The sequence below is a fragment of the Rhinatrema bivittatum genome, chromosome 14, assembly GCF_901001135.1.
Source record: "Rhinatrema bivittatum chromosome 14, aRhiBiv1.1, whole genome shotgun sequence".
In the NCBI taxonomy this organism is placed as follows: domain Eukaryota; kingdom Metazoa; phylum Chordata; class Amphibia; order Gymnophiona; family Rhinatrematidae; genus Rhinatrema; species Rhinatrema bivittatum.
In genome coordinates, this window is record NC_042628.1 from 16,714,732 (window position 1) to 16,733,748 (window position 19,017).

General features: G+C 41.0%; 1 protein-coding gene across 3 annotated transcripts in view; it reads left to right on the forward strand.

Annotated features, from left to right (window-relative positions):
• The first annotated feature begins 6,308 nt into the window (after nt 1-6,308).
• Nucleotides 6,309-19,017, forward strand: part of CCZ1 (CCZ1 homolog, vacuolar protein trafficking and biogenesis associated) — a 39,734-nt gene continuing 27,025 nt past the window's right edge. The window contains exons 1-7 of one of the 3 annotated variants that reach the window (XM_029576854.1): nt 6,309-6,429; nt 10,506-10,603; nt 10,701-10,794; nt 12,120-12,197; nt 12,604-12,651; nt 13,402-13,485; nt 18,022-18,197. In XM_029576854.1, coding sequence (XP_029432714.1) covers nt 10,786-10,794; nt 12,120-12,197; nt 12,604-12,651; nt 13,402-13,485; nt 18,022-18,197 — 395 coding nt within the window. In that variant the 5' untranslated portion in view covers nt 6,309-6,429; nt 10,506-10,603; nt 10,701-10,785. The other 2 variants (XM_029576855.1, XM_029576853.1) reach the window with 2 other exon arrangements.

Below are 19,017 nucleotides of genomic sequence, written 5' to 3' on the forward strand. Positions count from 1 at the left end.
TTTGTTCCAAGAAGGTATGAGAGCTGGTTCCTGGAGAAGTAACTAGTAGCATTTGATTTGAAAAGGTATTAACTGCAAATATTGGGCCTCATTTTCTAAGTATTTTCCCCACAGAATGAGATAAAAGCCTTACGGGCTGATACAGTACAGTGCGCTCCAGAGCGCACTGTTAACCCGCCATTGGACGCACGTTTTCCCTTTCCCCTTATTCAGTAAGGGGCCGAAAATGTGCATCCAACCCGCCAAACCTAATAGCACCCTTAACATGCAAATGCATGTTGATGGCCCTATTAGGTATTCCCACGCGATACAGAAAGTAAAATGTGCAGCCAAGCCACACATCTTACTTTCAGAAATTAGTGCCTACCCAAAGGTAGGTGCTAACTTCTTCGGACACCAGGAAAGTGCACAGAAAAGCAGTAAAAACTGCTTTTCTGTGCACCCTCTGACTTAATATCATGGCGATTATTAAGTCGGAGGTCCCGAAGGGTAAAAAGTGTTTAAAAAAAAAAAAAAAAATTGAAGTCAGCCCATAGCTGTCAGTCAAAAACCAGACGCTCAATTTTGCTGGCATCTGGTTTCCGAGCCTGTGGCTGGCAGCAGGCTCAAACCAATGCTGTCAAACCCTCTGACAGCTGCCACTCTGGGCCATTTCTACTGCCGGACCTAATTTAAATACTGAATTGCACGCACAGGCGAGTGGCCTGTGCATGCACCAAGTGGGCATTTGCCCACTCTCCCTTGGACTTTACTGAATTGGCCCATTTTTAGTCAGGGAGTGCTGAGAGACCTACTTCATTTCTTTCAATTTGGATCACTGAGGCATTTGTTTTGAAGTACTTGCCTTAGAAGTACATATTGAGTATATAGGAAAGCAAATCCTGAAGTATTTTCAGGTCTGAAGTTCTGAAAGCAGAAGCTGCATCTGCTGGTGAATGTAGAGAAATTGTAAGTTTTTGCTGGAGAAAGTGGGAATTGAGGATTGAATAATTTGAATTAACAACTCAAGATTAAGATGCAGCAAGATGGGGGCTATCTGGTCTTTATACAAGGGTCAATAGGTGCAAATCTATTTGGTGAGAAGTTGTAGGTTGTAAAGAGATCCTTGCTCTTAGAGAATGAGTTCAATCTCTGGAGAATAGAGTACCAGATCTGGAGGAGCTGAGGCATAGAGAAGACCTTTAGGAACACAGAGCTGTACAACCTGGCAGCCCCTGTGCTGCTTTAGTGGATCAAGGTCACCTGGAAGGAGGCTGCTATCTTGGTGTTGCAGAAAGTGATCCTGTAGCTAGGACCTTCCCACCAGCTGATGCCTTATCCTTTTAGACTGAGGATGTGTGTCCAGCAAGGAAGCATTAGAACTGCTGTTATAATTGAGTCAATCATTAGGAATGTACATAGCTGGCTGGCTTGTGGATATGAGGATTACAAGGTAACTTGCCTATCACCTAGATAGGATTTTAGATAATAGTGGGGAGGAGCCAGCTGTCATAGTACATGTGGCTAACAAAGGTGCAGGAGCGGGTGAGGGTTTAGGTAGAACAGTGAAAGTCAGAATCTCCAGCATTACATTCTCAATCATACTCCCCATGTTACCTGCAAGATCCTAGAAATGGGCTGAGATCCAATGCAGGTATGAGAGAATGGTGGAGAACATTCAGCAGAAGGAGGGTAGAATCTGGTTGCTAGTGCTACCATTTAATAAGGTGAGAGCAACTTTTATACTAGATCATGGGGAAAAGTTGATAGTTATTCAGAAGTGTATTTGGTGAGGATGTCGTTAAAGGATACTGGCAAAATAGCATCTGCTTTTCCCTAAGATAAAGATTGGAGTAGCCCAATTTATTTCTTTTTTTAGTAAAGAACATAAGAATTACTCTAAACTACCTGTATCATCTACTAATAAGCAGGTTCTGAATACAAATAAACATACTTTAAAACGTCTGTTTTGCAAATGCCAGAAGTCTGAACAATAAGATTGAAGAGTTAAAATGTGTCACTAAATGAAAATATAGATGTAATAAACATTGTAGAGACCTGGTGGAAGAAAGATAACCAAATGGAACACTGATACAAGGTACAAATTATATCACCATGATAGGGTACCTCAAATTGCTGGAGATGTGGCTCTGTATGTTAAGAATGGTATAGTGTCAAGTAGGATCAGTTCTGCAGGAAAGAAACTGCACTCTGGAATTAAGGACAGATGTTCAAAGTGCTGTGGAGAACAGTACATTAGTAGGGGTACACCACCACACAGCTGGCAATGATCCTCAAACACTGTATTGTATTATCTATATTTATAACCCATACAATCATAACCAAGTGGCTCTCTAGGTAACAGCAAAATAACACTTCACAAAAGGTGCATAATAGTATAAAATAGAGTAGTAAAAATGAAACACTACACTATATACAAAGCAATGCCAAAATAATACTGAGTTAACTAAAATCAATAATAAATAACATAGTCCATGGGAAATAGCCAAGACTTGACAAGGTTGTGAAATGTTAACAGATTAGACAAGTAAATAAAAGTGGCAGCACAATAATACTAGGAGACTTCAATTACTCCAATATGGAGTGGGTAAATGTCACATCAGAACATGCTAGGGAGGTAATGTTCCTAGATGCCATAAGTGACTGCTTCATGTAGCAGTTGGTTATGAAACCAACAAGGGGGAGAACTACTTCAGATTTAGCTCTGTGCAGCATAGGACTTAGTGCAAGGGAATAAAGGTGGTGGAATCCCTTGGCAATTACACTTGACATAATCACAGGAGAGCAGATACTAAGGAAAACTACTGCAATAGCATTTAACTTTTAAAAGGGAGACTAAGATAAAATGAGGACAATTTAGAAAAAATAGTCATTGCCAAGGTTAAAAGTTTGCATGAGGCAGGGGCATGGTTTAAAAATACCATTTTGGAATTCCCGATAAAGTGTTTTCCATGCATTATAAAAGATCAAATAACTGCCACCATCCTTTAATGTTTGGGTGAAATAGGAAATTTTAAAGCCAAATGGACATCTTTCAACAAACTGCAAAGTAGGAAAATAGGGAGGAGCATAAATATTGGCAAGTTAGATGCTTTAAGGGCTGATTTTCTAAAGCTTTTCTCCCATTCTGTCTCTATGGGAAAAATGCTTGGTAAATAAGGCCTTAAAATGAAAACTTAAACAGGTGCAAGGGCACATGTGTGCATATTTGGCTGTATCTGTGGCTGCAGGCTGACATTTTATAATGTACGTGTTTATAAAATAGCTCGAATGCGTGCAATTTTGTGGATGTGCACAAATACTGCTTCTACCACATACATGGGGGGAGTGGATTTTAATAGACAAGTGTGATGCTATTACCAGTTTTCCCAGTTTGTCCAGGTAAGGGTTAGGATTTCTAAACTCCCCAAGTTTAAAAGCCTCCTTTCTCCACTGTTAGTCCCAACCCTTACAACCCCACTGCTTTATCTATTTATTTTATTACTTACACATCCTCAGAAGCAAAGTAACGCAGCAGGGGAGCCTGGCACACGCCTGTGCATGTAAGCATTTAGGTGCTAATTTGAAGTTGCAATTAGGAATGTCCATGCCCCACCACCCCCTTTTTTTTTTTTTTTTTTTTTTTTTTTTTTTTTAGCTTTTTATTTGTGCACGCAGCAGCAGCTACATGCATGCTCGGGCAGCTTTTAAAATCTGCTTGATGTGCACCAACCTGACATATTTGCTTATCTCCTGGTCTTGGGGTGCTTTGGGCTTTTAAAATTCACCTTTTAATAGTGAAAACTTTCAAGTACATTTGAAGCAAGAAAAGGGAGTAAGTTGGAATGTTCGATGACCAAGGGCTAAAAAGTACTCCAGGACGGATAAAGAACTACCACAAAAACTAAATGAATATTTTTTTTCCTCAGTCTGTACTGAGGAGGATGTTGGAGACACATCCACACCTGAAAGATGCTTTGATGGTGATGATTCTGAGCACCTAAAGCAAGTTTCTGTGTAACTGGAAGATATAATAGATCCAATTGACAAGCTGATGCCTAACGGATCACCAGGCCCAGATGGTATTTACACCAGGTTTCTGAAATAAACATTCATACTGCAACTTTGTAACAAATCATTTAAAACAGCCACAGTACCTGATGACTAGAGGGTGACCGATATAATGCCAGTTTTTAAAAAAGGGATCCAGAAGTTATCTGGGCAACTATAGACTGGTGCGGCTAATGTCAGTGCCAGGCAAATTGGTGAAAGTTATTTTTAAAAACAAAATTACCAACCACAGGGATAGATGTGGCTTAAGGTGGAAGAGTCAACATGATTTTGGCAAAGGGAAATCGTGCCTTACCAAGCTTTTAGATTGTTGTGAAGGTGTAAATAAATATTAGTAATTGTAGAGGCTGGGAGGTTGAATATGATTTTTTTTTTGTATGGTTAAAACACTGCATCCTGTATAAACAGAAAGACAGGTGCATGGCCCATAACATCAGAAGATGCTGGAGTGAAGCTGGCTGACAAAACCAAAGCCATGCCATCATCGCTGCTGCCAAATAGGTTTTGCCATTCTAACAATATTATGATTGAGAAGCAGAGAAAGATATCATTGTTGTGGTACAAAATATTATCACTATGTTCAATATAACATGTCTTCCATGTTCCTAGATTAGACACATTACTAGCATACAAAAAGCTTATTTATTTTCCACGCTATGTTTCAAAATATATAATGTAAGAATAGGGCTGTACTCACCACCAGTGATGGTCTATGTTTACAAATGGTGTAAGGGGATAATAGAGTTTCCATCTTACCAAGATCAGTCTTTAGAAACCAATACAAGCCTAGCCCCAACCAGAGATTTCCAAGATGGTGAAAACATAATCAGACATCAATGTTCATATAATAGAGAGATAGAAGTTAAATCTTTAAGAAGTCACTTGTATGTACAGGCTCTTGAAAACAAATGAGAATGAACTTTGTGAATACCTTGCTTAACATGTTCCATGGTGATTTCATATAGGTAAAGCTACATACACTGGAAAAAATCCAAATTGGCTTCAGCATAGGTCAATAAACAAGTGCACAATTAAAGCCTCGTTTCCACAGAAAAGGCTAAAAGATTTTGTATAGTGTATGTGTGTGTATGTATATATATATATATATATATATATATATATATATATATATCTTGTACCCAAAGGACAGAAACACTCAACATTTTTGTTTTTAGCATTTTGCAAGCTCCACCCAATATAGTAATACTATGCATTCAGTAACAGAAGTCCCGAACTCATTTTAACATAACTAAAGGAAGAAATACATAACAAGAATAGGCAACATAAAGACAGACCACAGAGATTCATCCTTATCGATTAACAAAATATATGTAAAAATAGAAAGGGTGGAGGAGGCAATGCACCAACAAGGTCATACATTTATGGTAACATTTATTTCCTGGGGCATGAATCATGAAATGACTTAGTTGTAATGTTCATTCTCTGACAGCAGATCATGTGACCCCATATGAGAAACGTGACCTGTGCTATATGCTGCTTTGGAAGAACACCTGGCAAATTTCTAGAAAAAGCTTAGGGATTATGCAAGATCAAGCACTTGCATAACAAGCCAACTTCCATTTAGTTTAATGATAAGCAAATGAAGAAAATAAGAAACAAATTCCTAAAAAAGGAGAGGATGGTACGCGTGACTCCACTGAGCTGCTGTCATCAGAGAACAAATATTACTGGTAAATAATTTCACTTTCTCTGATGATAAATGGAGGCACATACATAAGATGTGCTAGCTGAATATTGTCTTCATATAAAAGAAAAAAGGTGGATAGCAACAAAAATACCAGTGGATGACAAAGAACAATGCAAGCTTTTTGTAAGACACTTTCATTGTTTCCTTTTCTTTTTTTGTTTGCAATAAACTTAAACTCCGCACATAAAAAAAAAGCAGGAATGCAACACTGGGAACCAACATAAAAGGGCCCTAGAAGGGTCAGATTTGGGATTTATCTTCTCATTTCATGTTTATATTAAATTTGTACTGCAGTTGCATTGACCACAGCAAAAGTTGTCTCTATATGGCACTGCTTGCTTGCTACCTACCCCAAACCCTCATTGTACCTCAGACAGCAAACAATTGTTTATAGAAGAATTCTGGCCCTATATATATATATGTGTGTGTGTGTGTATATAATTATTTGTTTTCATTGTCAGTGTGATTTTCGAGCCAATTTATTTTTAATTTTTATGACTTCAGTTATTGTGGTTAAAAGCAATACAGCCAGACGCGCCGATAAGCCTCCCGGAAGCTGTGGAAAATGTTTTTCCACCTCGGCCCGTGTGACTGCGCTCGCCCTAGTCTTTCGCCCGCCTCTCCTGCGTCATCAGCCCGCGCCCGCCCCTCAGGTGGCGCGCACCGCTGAGGTAGGCGCCTTCGTCCTTGGCAGGGGCTCCCCGGCACCTGCAGCTCGGGGGTTTTTGGCGGCGCTGGGTTTGCGGGCCGAACGTGCAGGGGGAGAGCGGGGGTCATGCCAGGGCCGTGCGACGTCTGACCAGCTCCGCGTCCCCCCCCCCCCCCCGGAGACCGAGGATGGCGACGGCGACCCAAGAGAAGCAGTCCGCCCCTTCGCTCTTGCGCTTCTTCATCTACAACCCCAAATTTGGCCCCCGGGAAGGAGAGGTGGGTGCAGGCTTCGTCCCTTGGCAGTCAGCGCCGGCTGAGCTTCTGTACTTAAATATCGGTTATAGTGCGGTACTTGACTGGCCTGGGAACGTGACGGAATGATATATGTTTGTTTGTTTATTATTTAGTTTCCCAATTGCTCTTTGTTTACATCCTGCTAGATTGTACTCATGGTATCTAGATTGTTGCTTGTGATCTTATCAGTGCATCATTTACTTAATTCGACTTCAGTAGTTATATAACTCGCATATAAAATGGCTTACATTTTAAAGAAATCTATGCAGATTGTTGCTGAGCGCCTAATTCAGAGTGCTGTATTGGTTCAAATAGATTGCTATCCGTGGGTACGGTTCTAGCATACTGTAATCTGGACGAGGAGCATGTGAAGACTGTTTCTTTCTGAATTTGGCTATCCCTCCTTTCACCTAAGCAGAGAAATGTAAACTTTCTCAGTATGGGCAGCTCATTTTCACTGCCTGCTCTTTGAGAACATGAAGTCTTTGTAGCTTGTTCAGAATGCACAAGTCTCAGTGGTCACCTGCATTCTAATGAATCCTCTCATCCACACTTCAGAAAGACTCGTTTAGTTTCAGCATTAGACTGCTGCTTGGTGAGTTTAGGTTTTATTTTATTTATTTATTTAACACTTTTTTATACCGACCTTCATAGTAATAACCATATCGGATCGGTTTACATAGAACCAGGGTATAACTGAAGCAATAAATAAAATAGTAATTAACAAGAGAGGTGAATAAGGCAAAGTTACATTTAACATTTAACATTTAAATTTAACATTTAACATTTAAATTTAATTAAAATAAATTAAATTTAACATTTAAAGTTTACAGTGAGGAGGAGGGTAAGAAGACCCTGAGAAAAGTAAAAGGTTTCCTCAAGTTCTTTTTTTGCCCGAGAGCTTCCACCTGCTCCATAAAGCTTCCTGTTGAGTTGGAACCTGCCCTAGCTGGGTTTTTCATGTTTCTCTTCCCTTTGTATAACTGAGTCATTACAGTGACAGTTTATGGTAGAGATCCACATACCACCTTTTCCTTTGGGATTTGGTATACATGTGCCATAAATCCCACCCATAGGCATTGCTGTTGTGAAGTAAATGGGATTTCCTCCCAGGAGCTGTGAATTTTTTCTGCAGTATCCTGAGTCCCTGCTGTGCCGTCTATGGCAACACTGGTACAGGCCCATCAGATTGGTCCTAGGTCTTTATTTTAGGCAGTATTTACTTGTGAAATAAAGAATGCTTTCTGTCTAGGTCCTGTCCGTCTGTCTATTTGTGGCCCTATGTGGTTCTATCGGCTGTCGCATTGGAGGCACCCTGAGCTATGATCAGCATAACAAGTATGCTAGTTGTGCTGCCTGGCTCTTCTACCATACTGTCCGCAGATCTCTGTAGGAAAGAACACCAGCACCTCTTTCTGGTTCCTTTTTGTGCAGGCCCTCTGGGACTGGACCTGTCCAATTTATTTAATAGCTTGAGGAAATGTAAAACTTAATTTCTCAGAACTAAATAGCCAGAATGCCCGAATAATGCAGACAGGCTGACTGGGGTCTCTCCTGCTATTTATTCTAACTCGAGAATTTGTCATGCTCCATGTCACCAGCATGTGGCTTTTGAAGTTGCACCCAGTTAGTGACTGGGTAAAAGACACCAGGAGATGCAGCATCTGGCCTCTGTTTACTTTGAGGTGAGCTGGTAGGACAGAAAAATTATCCAGATAAGGTACTTAGATAACTTTAATCAGATATTCAGTGGAACTTGCCCAGATAAGTGTACCCGGAGCACTTGCTGTGTTTATAAGTTGTCTATGTGGAACAGTGTCAAAGGCTGTGCTGAAATCCAAGTGCACCTCATCTAGTGCTCTCTTCGAGCTAACTGGTCACCCGGTCAAAGAAATTGGTTAGATTTCACACATTTCCATGATGCTGTCACACAATACATACATGTTGTGTTTTTCTCTCCTTAGTTCTGCATGATGTAAATATTGTGTATACCCATCTTTGAGGGTCTATTTTGACAGTTATTAATAAAAAGAAAGGTGAAAAAAAATTTGCAGTGACTCTTAAGCTAGTGCCGATTTTAATTTAGAGACTCCATTTGAAGATCAGAAGCAGTGCAAATATTCCAGTAGGCGCTGGAAATCAGTATTTCTGCCACACTAATCTGAAAGCTAGTTGTGTTGAAATGCTTTGGATGGGTGCAGCTTTATGCTGTTATGGTATTCTTTATTTCAGTAATGCATATTTGTAAATATCCTAAGGCACTGGATAAACACACATGGTTTTGTTGTCTGGGAATCAGCAATCTGGAAAACCTAACAGCAGCATTGTATAAACAATATATCCTCTCAACACCTAAAGAGCTTTCTTGAAATTTATGGAGCAAGGGGGCAATGAGATTGTGCCGTCATTTTAGCCTCCTGTTTTTTTATTAGGGGAAGTAATATTCATGTGATCACATCCCAATATTTGGTATCTAATAATGACTTTGGTGCCCAGCGTCTTTCTGAGTACAAGAGTTATGTGTATAAAAGTAGGAAATCAAGTATACTTAATGATTAGTTGATTGAAATTATTGCCTGCCATGGTTTTGTGGACAGAGAACATAAAATATAAAATATAATCATAAACCACCAACCTACTTCCTCCCTATAATGTTCATTTTTTATAAGCACATTTTTTTTAAAGAAATTCAAAAGGTTCCTTTGAAAACTGTGCACATAAAACTGTGCTTATAAAAAAAATGAACATTATAGGGAGGAAGGTGGTTGGTGGCTTACGATTATATTTACCTGTGAGGCTTTGAGTGTCTGAATGGTATCAGCCTTCACTTTTTATATGAAACAATCAATCTCTTCTAAAAAAAAATGTTTTTTAGACGGAACATAACATATTGAGAGAGAGAGATTCACAATATTTTAGTCCATTTCTGGATTATTGAGGAATGGTGTTAATTCTCTGTTGGTTATATTATTACACCTCCTTGTAGTGATTTATATATATCGGTTTGTCTCAAACAAGTTAGGCCATCGAGCACTGTGATTGGGCCAGCAAGAGCTGGGAGAGAAACTAACAGTTTCCATTCTCCGCCAGTCACTGGGAAAGGGCAGTGGGTGGCTTTCGGGCTGGCTCAGTGACGGTGCTGGGTTTATTTCTCAGGTCTTCTGCTCCCTGGGTCAGCTGGGGGTGGGGGCTGGAGAGTCGTAGCCATTACGCAATGGTGGCACTTAATGTTTGGATTTAGGGCCCACGATTTCAGAGTTCCGAAGGCTGTCGCTGCAATGGCCGGAGAAAAGCAAGTTGGGAAGGGGTATAAAATAGAGAGGAAATTTCCCCAGGTAGTTGTGAAGGAAGGCTCATGGTCCACATCCCAGCCCTGGGTGCAGTTGAAACTGGCAACTGTCAGGTCAAAAGAGTGAATCCCTCCCAAATCCATGAACACAATCTTTCATAATAGCCCAATACACCCTTTCAATTTAAATCAGTACCACCAAGTTTTGGACTGCGTTAAAATGCAGGATTCCTGCCGATGGCCCTAGCGGTGATCGCTGAAGCTTGCGGAGAGAGAAAAGAGCATTGACAGCATGGGCAACGTAAAGATGCTACCATAGATCCTAAAAAGGAATGAACTGCAAAACGCCCGAAGGAGAGATCCTGGTCAGGGAAGCGGTGAGACATGCAGGAGCTTTCAGGGCACGAGAAGAATCCATGGGACTGACTTGAGAACAAAATTGGTCTCTCTCTCTCTCGTTTTGCCATGTTTACTATTATTATTTATATTTCTTCTTTTCATTTTTCTCCTCAGGAAGAAAAAAAGATTCTTTTTTATCACCCAAATGAAGTTGAAAAGAATGAAAAAATTAGAAATGTCGGTTTATGTGAAGCAATAGTACAGTTCACAAGGTAGTAAGACAAAAACCGTTTCCTTCTGCTATCAAATTATAAAATTTGTTTTGGATAGAATTTGTCCTTAAAAGTCTCTTTTTTTTAACTTTTCTAGGACCTTCAGTCCTTCAAAGCCTGCAAAATCCTTACATACACTGAAAAACAGGCAGTTTTTTCATGAACCAGAAGAGAACTTTTGGATGGTCATGGTATTTCTCTGCATAATATAAGCCTTATTACATTGTTTTTGTTGAATTGTTGCATTTCTGAATGACTAAAGTAGGTTTGTGCTGCAGAGCACTCGCGAGTGCCCTGCCCTCCCAGATGGGACATCAGGCTCAGGTGCCTTCTGCTTGGCGTAGGGTCCACAGAGGGCTGCCAGGCCCTACTGATCACTCCAAGAGTGGCAATATTGCCCCCCCCTGCTGCCTCAGGCACAGGAGGTTGCTTCAGTACAATAGAAGGGAGGAGTGTGGAGAAGGCCACATGTAGGGGAAAATAATTGAACATTTTTATGCCGGTAAACGCAGAGTGCATACTTTTAGTTACAGGAAAAACTTGACAAGGTTAGGTCAGTGGAAGGAAGATCTGCCTGAAGATTGCATTTCTAAATCTCCCAGCAAACTGTCTGGCAGGTACTTTGCACCTGGGTCGTGCGTGCCAGCAAGCAGAGTTTCCCTTTGAAAATGTCTGCAGTCCCCCAAGTACAAAGTACACATGGGCTTGTAAGCCCTGCAAGGTGTTCAGAATTGCCCTCTGCACAACTGCGGAAAAAGAAAAAAGGTCTGATGGGTAAGGAGAAGAAGGTTTTAAGTCCAAAAATATTGATAAAACTACTAAAGCCATTTCCATGGCTTTTATATATCACAAGAAATAATTCTTAAGATGTTGCAGAGAAATGTGCGATGAAAAACAAATGGTGGTGGATACCTGCAATGCCCACTTGGTGGAAGCTGTAGAGACTAGAATGGTCATGGAATTCAAAAAAGTGCAGGATCATACACAGAGGATACTCGGTGGCAAAATAATGGGAATGACGCACAGGTATTTACTGGCTCAGAGCGATGAATAGAGCCCACAGTGGCATACTGTGGGCACTTACAGCCCAAAAGCAGCCTGGGCAATGCCTTGTGCTTCCTAGAAGGCATTCAGATAACATTACAATCCTAAACATAATGTATAATTGAATTGGGCCTTTAGGGGACCCTGCATGGAGGAACCATGGATAAATCCAAATTTTAATGAGCCTAATTTCAGCACGCATGGGGCCTACTAGCAAGCATGGTGGAGGCTATCGCTGTAACATGTTTTGGGCATGCTTGGAAGGATATAGAGTAGTAAGCAAAAGGTGGAGAGGTCAATATAAAAGATGTGGGGAGAGGGAGGTGGTGTTGGGTTGCATGTCTGAATGCATATGCCCCTCCACCCAAGTGCAGAAAAATCAAATGGGCAGACTAGACGAGCCATTTTGGCCTTTATCTGCTGTCATTTACCGTGTTACTATGTGTAGTGTTTTATTGTTAAACTTTTGTAGGTTGTACGGAATCCTACTGTAGAAAAACCCAACAAGGATGGAAGACCTGTAGTTGAGTATCAGGAGGACGAGTTATTGGTAAGATACAAAGAGATACACACAGCAGTGAACATAGATGTAGATGCAAACACACGTATCCACTTAGGGTTTATTAATGAAATTATGAAAAAAGGCTCTGTACTCTGTTGGAAACATGGGATCTCTACTCTTCATACAGCCCAGTCAAGCTAGATGGGTTACCGGGGAGGAGACCTCCAGAATAAATTCCTACACTTCTCTGAACAGTTGCAAGTGAGGCCCTCTTATCTTCAGCCAGGATAAGAAGTGGCTAGCTCGCTGTTTTGGAGGTTGCCAGGCGGTGAGCAGGCAGGAGGTGCTTGATTTATCAGTTACATTGCTTGTTAAAGTACTAGTTGACCTGAGTAATATCTTGTAACACAGGAGAATAATGAAATCTGTTTTCCATTTTCACTCTTTCTTACAGGATAAAGTTTATAGTTCAGTGTTGCACCAGTGCTACTGCATGTATAAGGTAAAGTTAACTGTGTCTGTTAGAATTTATAACTTTTTTGTAGAGTGGATCCCCATCGTGAAAGCGTAGTGGTAAAGTTAACTGTGTCTGTTAGAATTTATAACTTTTTTGTAGAGTGGATCCCCATCATGAAAGTGCAGTGTGACCTCCATCTTTTTGTATTTGGCTGTTTAATTTCCACCATCTGCATGGCTAGGCTGCACTGTCGCCTTACATTCATTCTTGACACTAGATGGGCTAGTCAGCAGGGGGTGCGGTCGTAATGGGGCACTCGTGACTGCCCCCCCCCCCCCGGATCCCATGGACTAAGCACATCGCTGAAAACACATCGTTGTCAAGTCTGGGAAGCAGAGGTCCTGCGTTTGCTCTAACTTTACAGTTCTTGCATTCATTTCAAGTAGCAGTGCCTCCCACTTGTGACAGAATTTAATTTAGGAGGCCAAGAAAGGGCAAGGGAAATTAGTTAATATTTCCCTGGTCTATTAGCTGGGATCCAACGCTATGTCCTCAGCTCTTCCTCAGTCACTCATCAGGTTGAGCCAGCCCTTTGGAGCAACACCAAGTCCATGGCCCAGTCTCATGCAAGAGATTGAGAAGCTGCATGATGCTGACCATCATATGGTCACGATCCACTTAGCTCATTAAACTGGAGCTAAACCCTTTAGCCTTCTCCTCAGATTTTGTTGCAAGCAAGAATCCTATTGTATTCCTAACACATGCAGTGTCAGCATTAAGGCTTTTCTCTTTCAGCTTTTTAATGGTACGTTTCTAAAGACGATGGAGGATGGAGGTGTAGCGGTTCTGAAAGAGAGGCTGGAGAAATTCTTCCATCGGGTAAGAAATCTTGATACCTGCTCGAGTGTTTGGTCCTGCACCCTGGTCCTTTTCTCCTTCCGTGCTAGTGTCTCCAGTCCTTTTGATAGGACTTTGTGTGCTTATGAACGCCATGATTTTATTTATTTATTTATCAAGTTTTATATACTGTCATTCGGATTCGTTATCAAAAAGCCATCATAACGGTTTACAAAAAATATGAAGGTTACAAGGTTAAGGGGGGATAAACAGGGTTTCAACAAGATTCAAACTGTTAAACATAGGGGTATCATATGCTAGTTAGATACTGTTCTGTTTTACGTTTCACTTCTTAGTTATAATACATAGTTGTGATGAGTTTCATTTATTCATTTTATTCTTCAGGTTGGAGGGAGGGTGATGTTGTTGTGTTGATCATTGGGTGAGTTGGTATGCTTTGTTGAACAACCATGTTTTTAGATCTTTTTTGAAGGTTTTTAGGCTTTCTTGAGTTCTGAGTTCAGTTGGGAGAGAGTTCCAGAGTTTTGGGCTACCTAGAGATATTGCTGTCTTTTGAGTTGAGGTGAGTTGATTGGAATGCGTAGGTGGTGTTTTTAGAAGTCCCTTATTTGCTGATCTGAGGTTTCTGTTTGGGGTATGTAGTTTTATGAAGGAGCTTAGCCAATTTTCTTGTTTTTCATATATAATTTTATGTAGGATGGATAGTACTTTGTATTCAATCCTGAATCTTATTGGTAGCCAATGTAGTGAGATAAGTATTGGAGTGATGTGGTCGTGCTTTTTGGATCCAGTGAGGATTCTTGCAACTGCGTTCTGTATGATCTGGAGTGGGCGAATAGTGTTTAGAGGTAAGTTGAAAAGGAGTGAGTTACAGTAATCTATGTTGGAGAAAACTAGTAATTGAAATCATTGTTGGAAAGAAAAGGTTTTAAATGACGGAGTGTAAGAAGTTTATGATATTTGTCTTTGATTTTTGTTGTGATATGGTTTTTGAAAGAAAAGTTCCCTGTCAATTATTACTCCGAGGTTGCGAGCATGATTGATTGGAGATATAACCGTATTTTGATTCATTAGGTTGAGTGGTGGTATTTGAGGAGAGTTGTTCCTTCCTTCTGTCTAATAAGATCATTTCAGTCTTGTCGAAGTTGAGGATGAGTTTTAAGTTGGCTAGTATTTCTTTATGTTGTTTAGGTAAGTTGCTGTTAATTTGTATGTTTCTTCTAGTGATTTTTTTTATTGGGATTAATATTTGAATATCATCAGCATAGATGAAGTGGGTCAGATTGAGGTTTGATAGGAAGTGGCATAATGGAAGCAGATAGATGTTAAAGAGCGTTGACAGAGCGGATCCTTGGGGAACTCCAGTGTTTAGATTGATTTTCTTTGAGAGGGAATCATTAAGTAGTACTTGGTAGGATCTTTGTGATAGGAAAGAGGAGAACCATTGTAGGGTTGTTTCCTTAGCTCCAATTTCGGATAGATGGTTAATCATGATGGAGTGGTTTACTGTATCAAAGGCTGCAGATAGGTCGAGTAGGATTAGAAGGTAGCTGTGGCCTTTTTCAAAACCTTTGAGTACGAAGTCGTTCATTGCTAGTAGTAGCATCTCAGTGTTCAGTTGCTTTCTGAAGCCAAATTGAGCGGTTAGCAGGATGTTGTTTTCTTCTAGGTGGTCAGTGAGCCATGTGTGGACAACTTTTTCAATGATTTTGGCAATGAATGGGAGGTTTGATATGGGTCGGTAGTTCAGTGGGTTTTCTGTATCAAGATTATTCTTTTTCAGAATAGGTTTGATGATTGCCGATTTTAGGCATTTTGGGTAGTTTCCTTCCGTGAGGGAGAGGTTTACGATTTCAGTTATCATCTTAGTTATTGGTGGTTCGAGATTTTTTATCGTTGTAATGGGTATGGCGTCAATAGGGTGTTTGACTGGGTTCATGTTTTTTTATGATCATTTGGACTTCCAAAGAAGATGCTGTCTCAAAGTTGGGCCAGCTTTTTGTTTGAATGTTTGGTATTTTCTGGTCTTATGAGTCATTTTTTAGGTTGTTCTTTATGAGGATTTTGATTTTTTTCATTAAAGAAGTCTGCAAATTCGTTACTAGTGATCTTTGGTGTTGATTGTGGCTGATCATCATAAGATGATTTGGTTAGGCTTTTTACTATGTTGAAGAGCATCTTAGGGTTTTGTTGGTATTTGGTTATTTTGTTAGTATAGAAATCTTTTTTTTTTTGTTTTATGGATGAGTTTTTTGTATTCTGCTAGTTGTGCTCTGTATGCGTTTAGTAGTGTGGTTGTTTTGTTTTTTCCTCCATGATTTCTCCTTTTTTTCTCAGTTTCCGTTTGGCTTCTCTGATGTTTTCATTGTACCAAAGGTTCTGATTTTTTGGTTCTTTTATAGTTTTCTTTATCATGGGATTTATCTTATCTGCTATGGTTCTCGTTATGGTGATCCAGGATGATGTTGCGTTTTCTGTGTTTGATAGGTCTGTGTTTGTTAGTTCAGTTTGTAGATTTGTTTGAAGAGTTTCGATGCAGAAAGGTGGACGATAAGAGAAGGATTTGGTTGTGCTTTTACTTGTTGTGAGTTTACAATTTGAATATAAGTTTGTGTGGATGATAGAGTGGTCTGACCATGGTATTTTTGTTTATCTTAGTTTGGTGGTTTGACAAAAAATTGGTGTTGATGAAGACTAGGTCTAGTGTGTGACCTGCTTTGTGCGTTGGGCCATTGTTAATTTGATTGAGACCCAGAGATGATTGAGGAGCAGGGAGGGGCCTCCCACTCTCTTTTTACCTTTTTTTAAAATGATATAATATGCTTTCATCCAGCCTAGTTACCGTTAGTTCGGCGCTAAAGGTTTTTATTGTTTGGGGTTTTTTTTATTATTTATATTTTAAAAAATTTAATACCAGCTTAAAATACGTTTGTTTTTGATTATGGAACCCCAGCTCTTGATATCGGGTAAATAAAAGCAAAAAAATAAATATGTACAGATCAGTGCTTTATGTCCCAAGAACATAATACTTGTAAATTTTAAAATAAAGTCTTAAGATTCCATTACAGTCTGACTCCAGGGAAAAAGGAACCAGAAGCGTGGCCTTGTCCATCACTGGCTCTTGAGCGTTCTCCAAGAAACCCGTCCGATCCAGGCTATTAGTTGATAATTCCTGGATACTTCTATTAGCTGACAAAGCAGCCCTTGCTGGGATATAAAATGCCTGAGTTATAGGTTAGGAACTTGCAAAACTTCGCAAAAATATTGCTTTAGCATGTCCAATGGTGCAATCAATGCATTTTTAGGAAAGTTTAAAAATCACAGATTGAAACCATAATTCTGATTTTTCCAACATTTCCATCTCACGATGTACCATGTCCTTATCCTGAATTAAAGCTGCTTTCCCAGATTGTAGGGCCAGACACCTGCTGTGCAGTCTGACCCAGTTTCTCCTCCTATTTCTGCAAGGTTTCCCCCCCGGGAATTAACTTGGACTCACAACAGCAAAAAAAACCTGACAAAACTTTGTCCATCGCAGACGATGGGGATTGTTCCATTGATGAACTTGCACTCCATAATGAATCCAAGGTCACCACGGCCCCCCCCCCCCCCCCCCCCAACACACACACACACATGCGTGCACAGGAACACGTGTCCTTAGAGCCCAGGGCTCGTTCAGTCATGCTCAGGTTGGAAGGACCAGAAGGCTCCTTCGGTGCGGATGACGCAGTCCCACTCTCTACGTCACTCACTGAGTGATTCACTTTCCTGAGGATGGAGTTCCTATAGCGACAACCATAGCAACGCCTTCCACATCTACAGAGGCTCTCGCCGACCCGACGGTAAGCATTTCTCCTAGACAGTGGGGTGGCTCGCATGGCTTCGGGCTCGGCGAGACTTCACGAGCGCTTGGGCCAGATCCTCTGTTGCCACGCCCTGTTCTGGGAGTTAAGCCTCCTGACGCCACCAGCGTGGATCCATCCAGCGTCGCCCGTGCTTACCGAGATGACCCCAACAAACGCAAGGGGGTAAGGTTGGGTTTTGCCTTTCTGCTTGACCGTTATCGAGCAGAAACCTACAAATATACACATTCAGGCCAGCCTTCTGGGTTCCCCCTTGCTGCGGCGTGAACGCCTATGTCGCCGTCTTAGCTCCTCCCTCATCCTGGACGGAAGGCTACAAAAGCCCGGGTTCCTGTTTATCAGAAAACTACCCCCCCCCCCCCCCACCTGCAGTGATGAAGGGTGGAAAATGTTAGATATCTGGCAGCCCTGGGACAAACAAGTGATCAGAAGGGTATTTTTCCTTGGATGATTAAGTTAGTTTCTCAAGGAGTTTATCCACTATTATTTGTGTCTAAAAATAATCTCCTCCTCCTCCTTATTGGAATGTCTTTATAGATTAACCTACCATATTGTGATGTAGCATCAAAGGCGAGGCAAAAACCTCGCCTTTGATGCTACATCATATGCTGTGCAAGATTTAAAAACAAAAAACAAAAACCCACAAACCATTTTTGGGTCCTCACTAAATAATTGTGACTTTGTATTCCAACAGTATTTGCAAACGCTGCATTTACAGTCATGTGACTTACTGGACATTTTTGGAGGCATCAGCTTCTTCCCATTGGACAAAATGACGTATCTGAAGATCCAATCGTTTATTAACAGAATGGAGGAGAGCCTCAGCATTGTGAAATACACAGCCTTTCTTTACAACGATCAGCTCATCTGGTAGGTGCCAGGGCTGCAATGGAAATGAAAGATCCTGTACTGCTGGCCCTGGACTTTTTTTTGGTTGTAAGACAAAAACAAAACAAAACCCAAAACAGCAAAGTCCTGATAAACTGAGAATCAAGCCGAAAAGTGTTACTCATCCTGAGACTTGCACGGGACTTTTAAAGATGCGCCAGCTATCCCTAATCTATAACAATACAAAATAAATAAAGAGAGGCATTTTCATTTGGAATGCCCCTTTAAGGAGCCTATAGTGCTTTTCCCCTTTCATCCCCCAAAATAGATTTCAGTTCGTTAGTATCATAAGGCTGTAACATCTTATTTCAGTTTTGAAAATTAACAGAGCTGCGCCCTCAAGCCCTGGGGGACAAACTGCAGCTGACCGTGATGATCTCGTTTTCCTGGCTAAGGAAATCAGTGCAGTGCTGTCACTGGCTGTGCCAGAGCCGGTTCTTTTCTGCTAATGCCCTTGTTTGGTTTTGAATTATAAAAGCAAAGTGGTGAGAATAGAATGGGGGATGCTCAGTCGGAAAGAAGATTCCACGGTTCCTGAACATACCCAGATCGGTCCAGACTCCTGGGTTTTGCCTCCCTGGAGACAGAGAAAGTTTCACTGACACTGTACATAACCCAGAGTGCCACCTGCAGTCCCTCAGTATTTCTCTGTCTCCAGCAGATGGTAGAGGTGCAGTCCTGACTGATTCTGGAGTTTTGGAGACTGGATCTGCTCCCCGAGGTGCTGGGTTCCTTGGTGGGCCATCCCTCGGGTTGAGCCAGGCGAACAGGGGGTTGGATACCCCTGGCTGTTGTGGCCCGC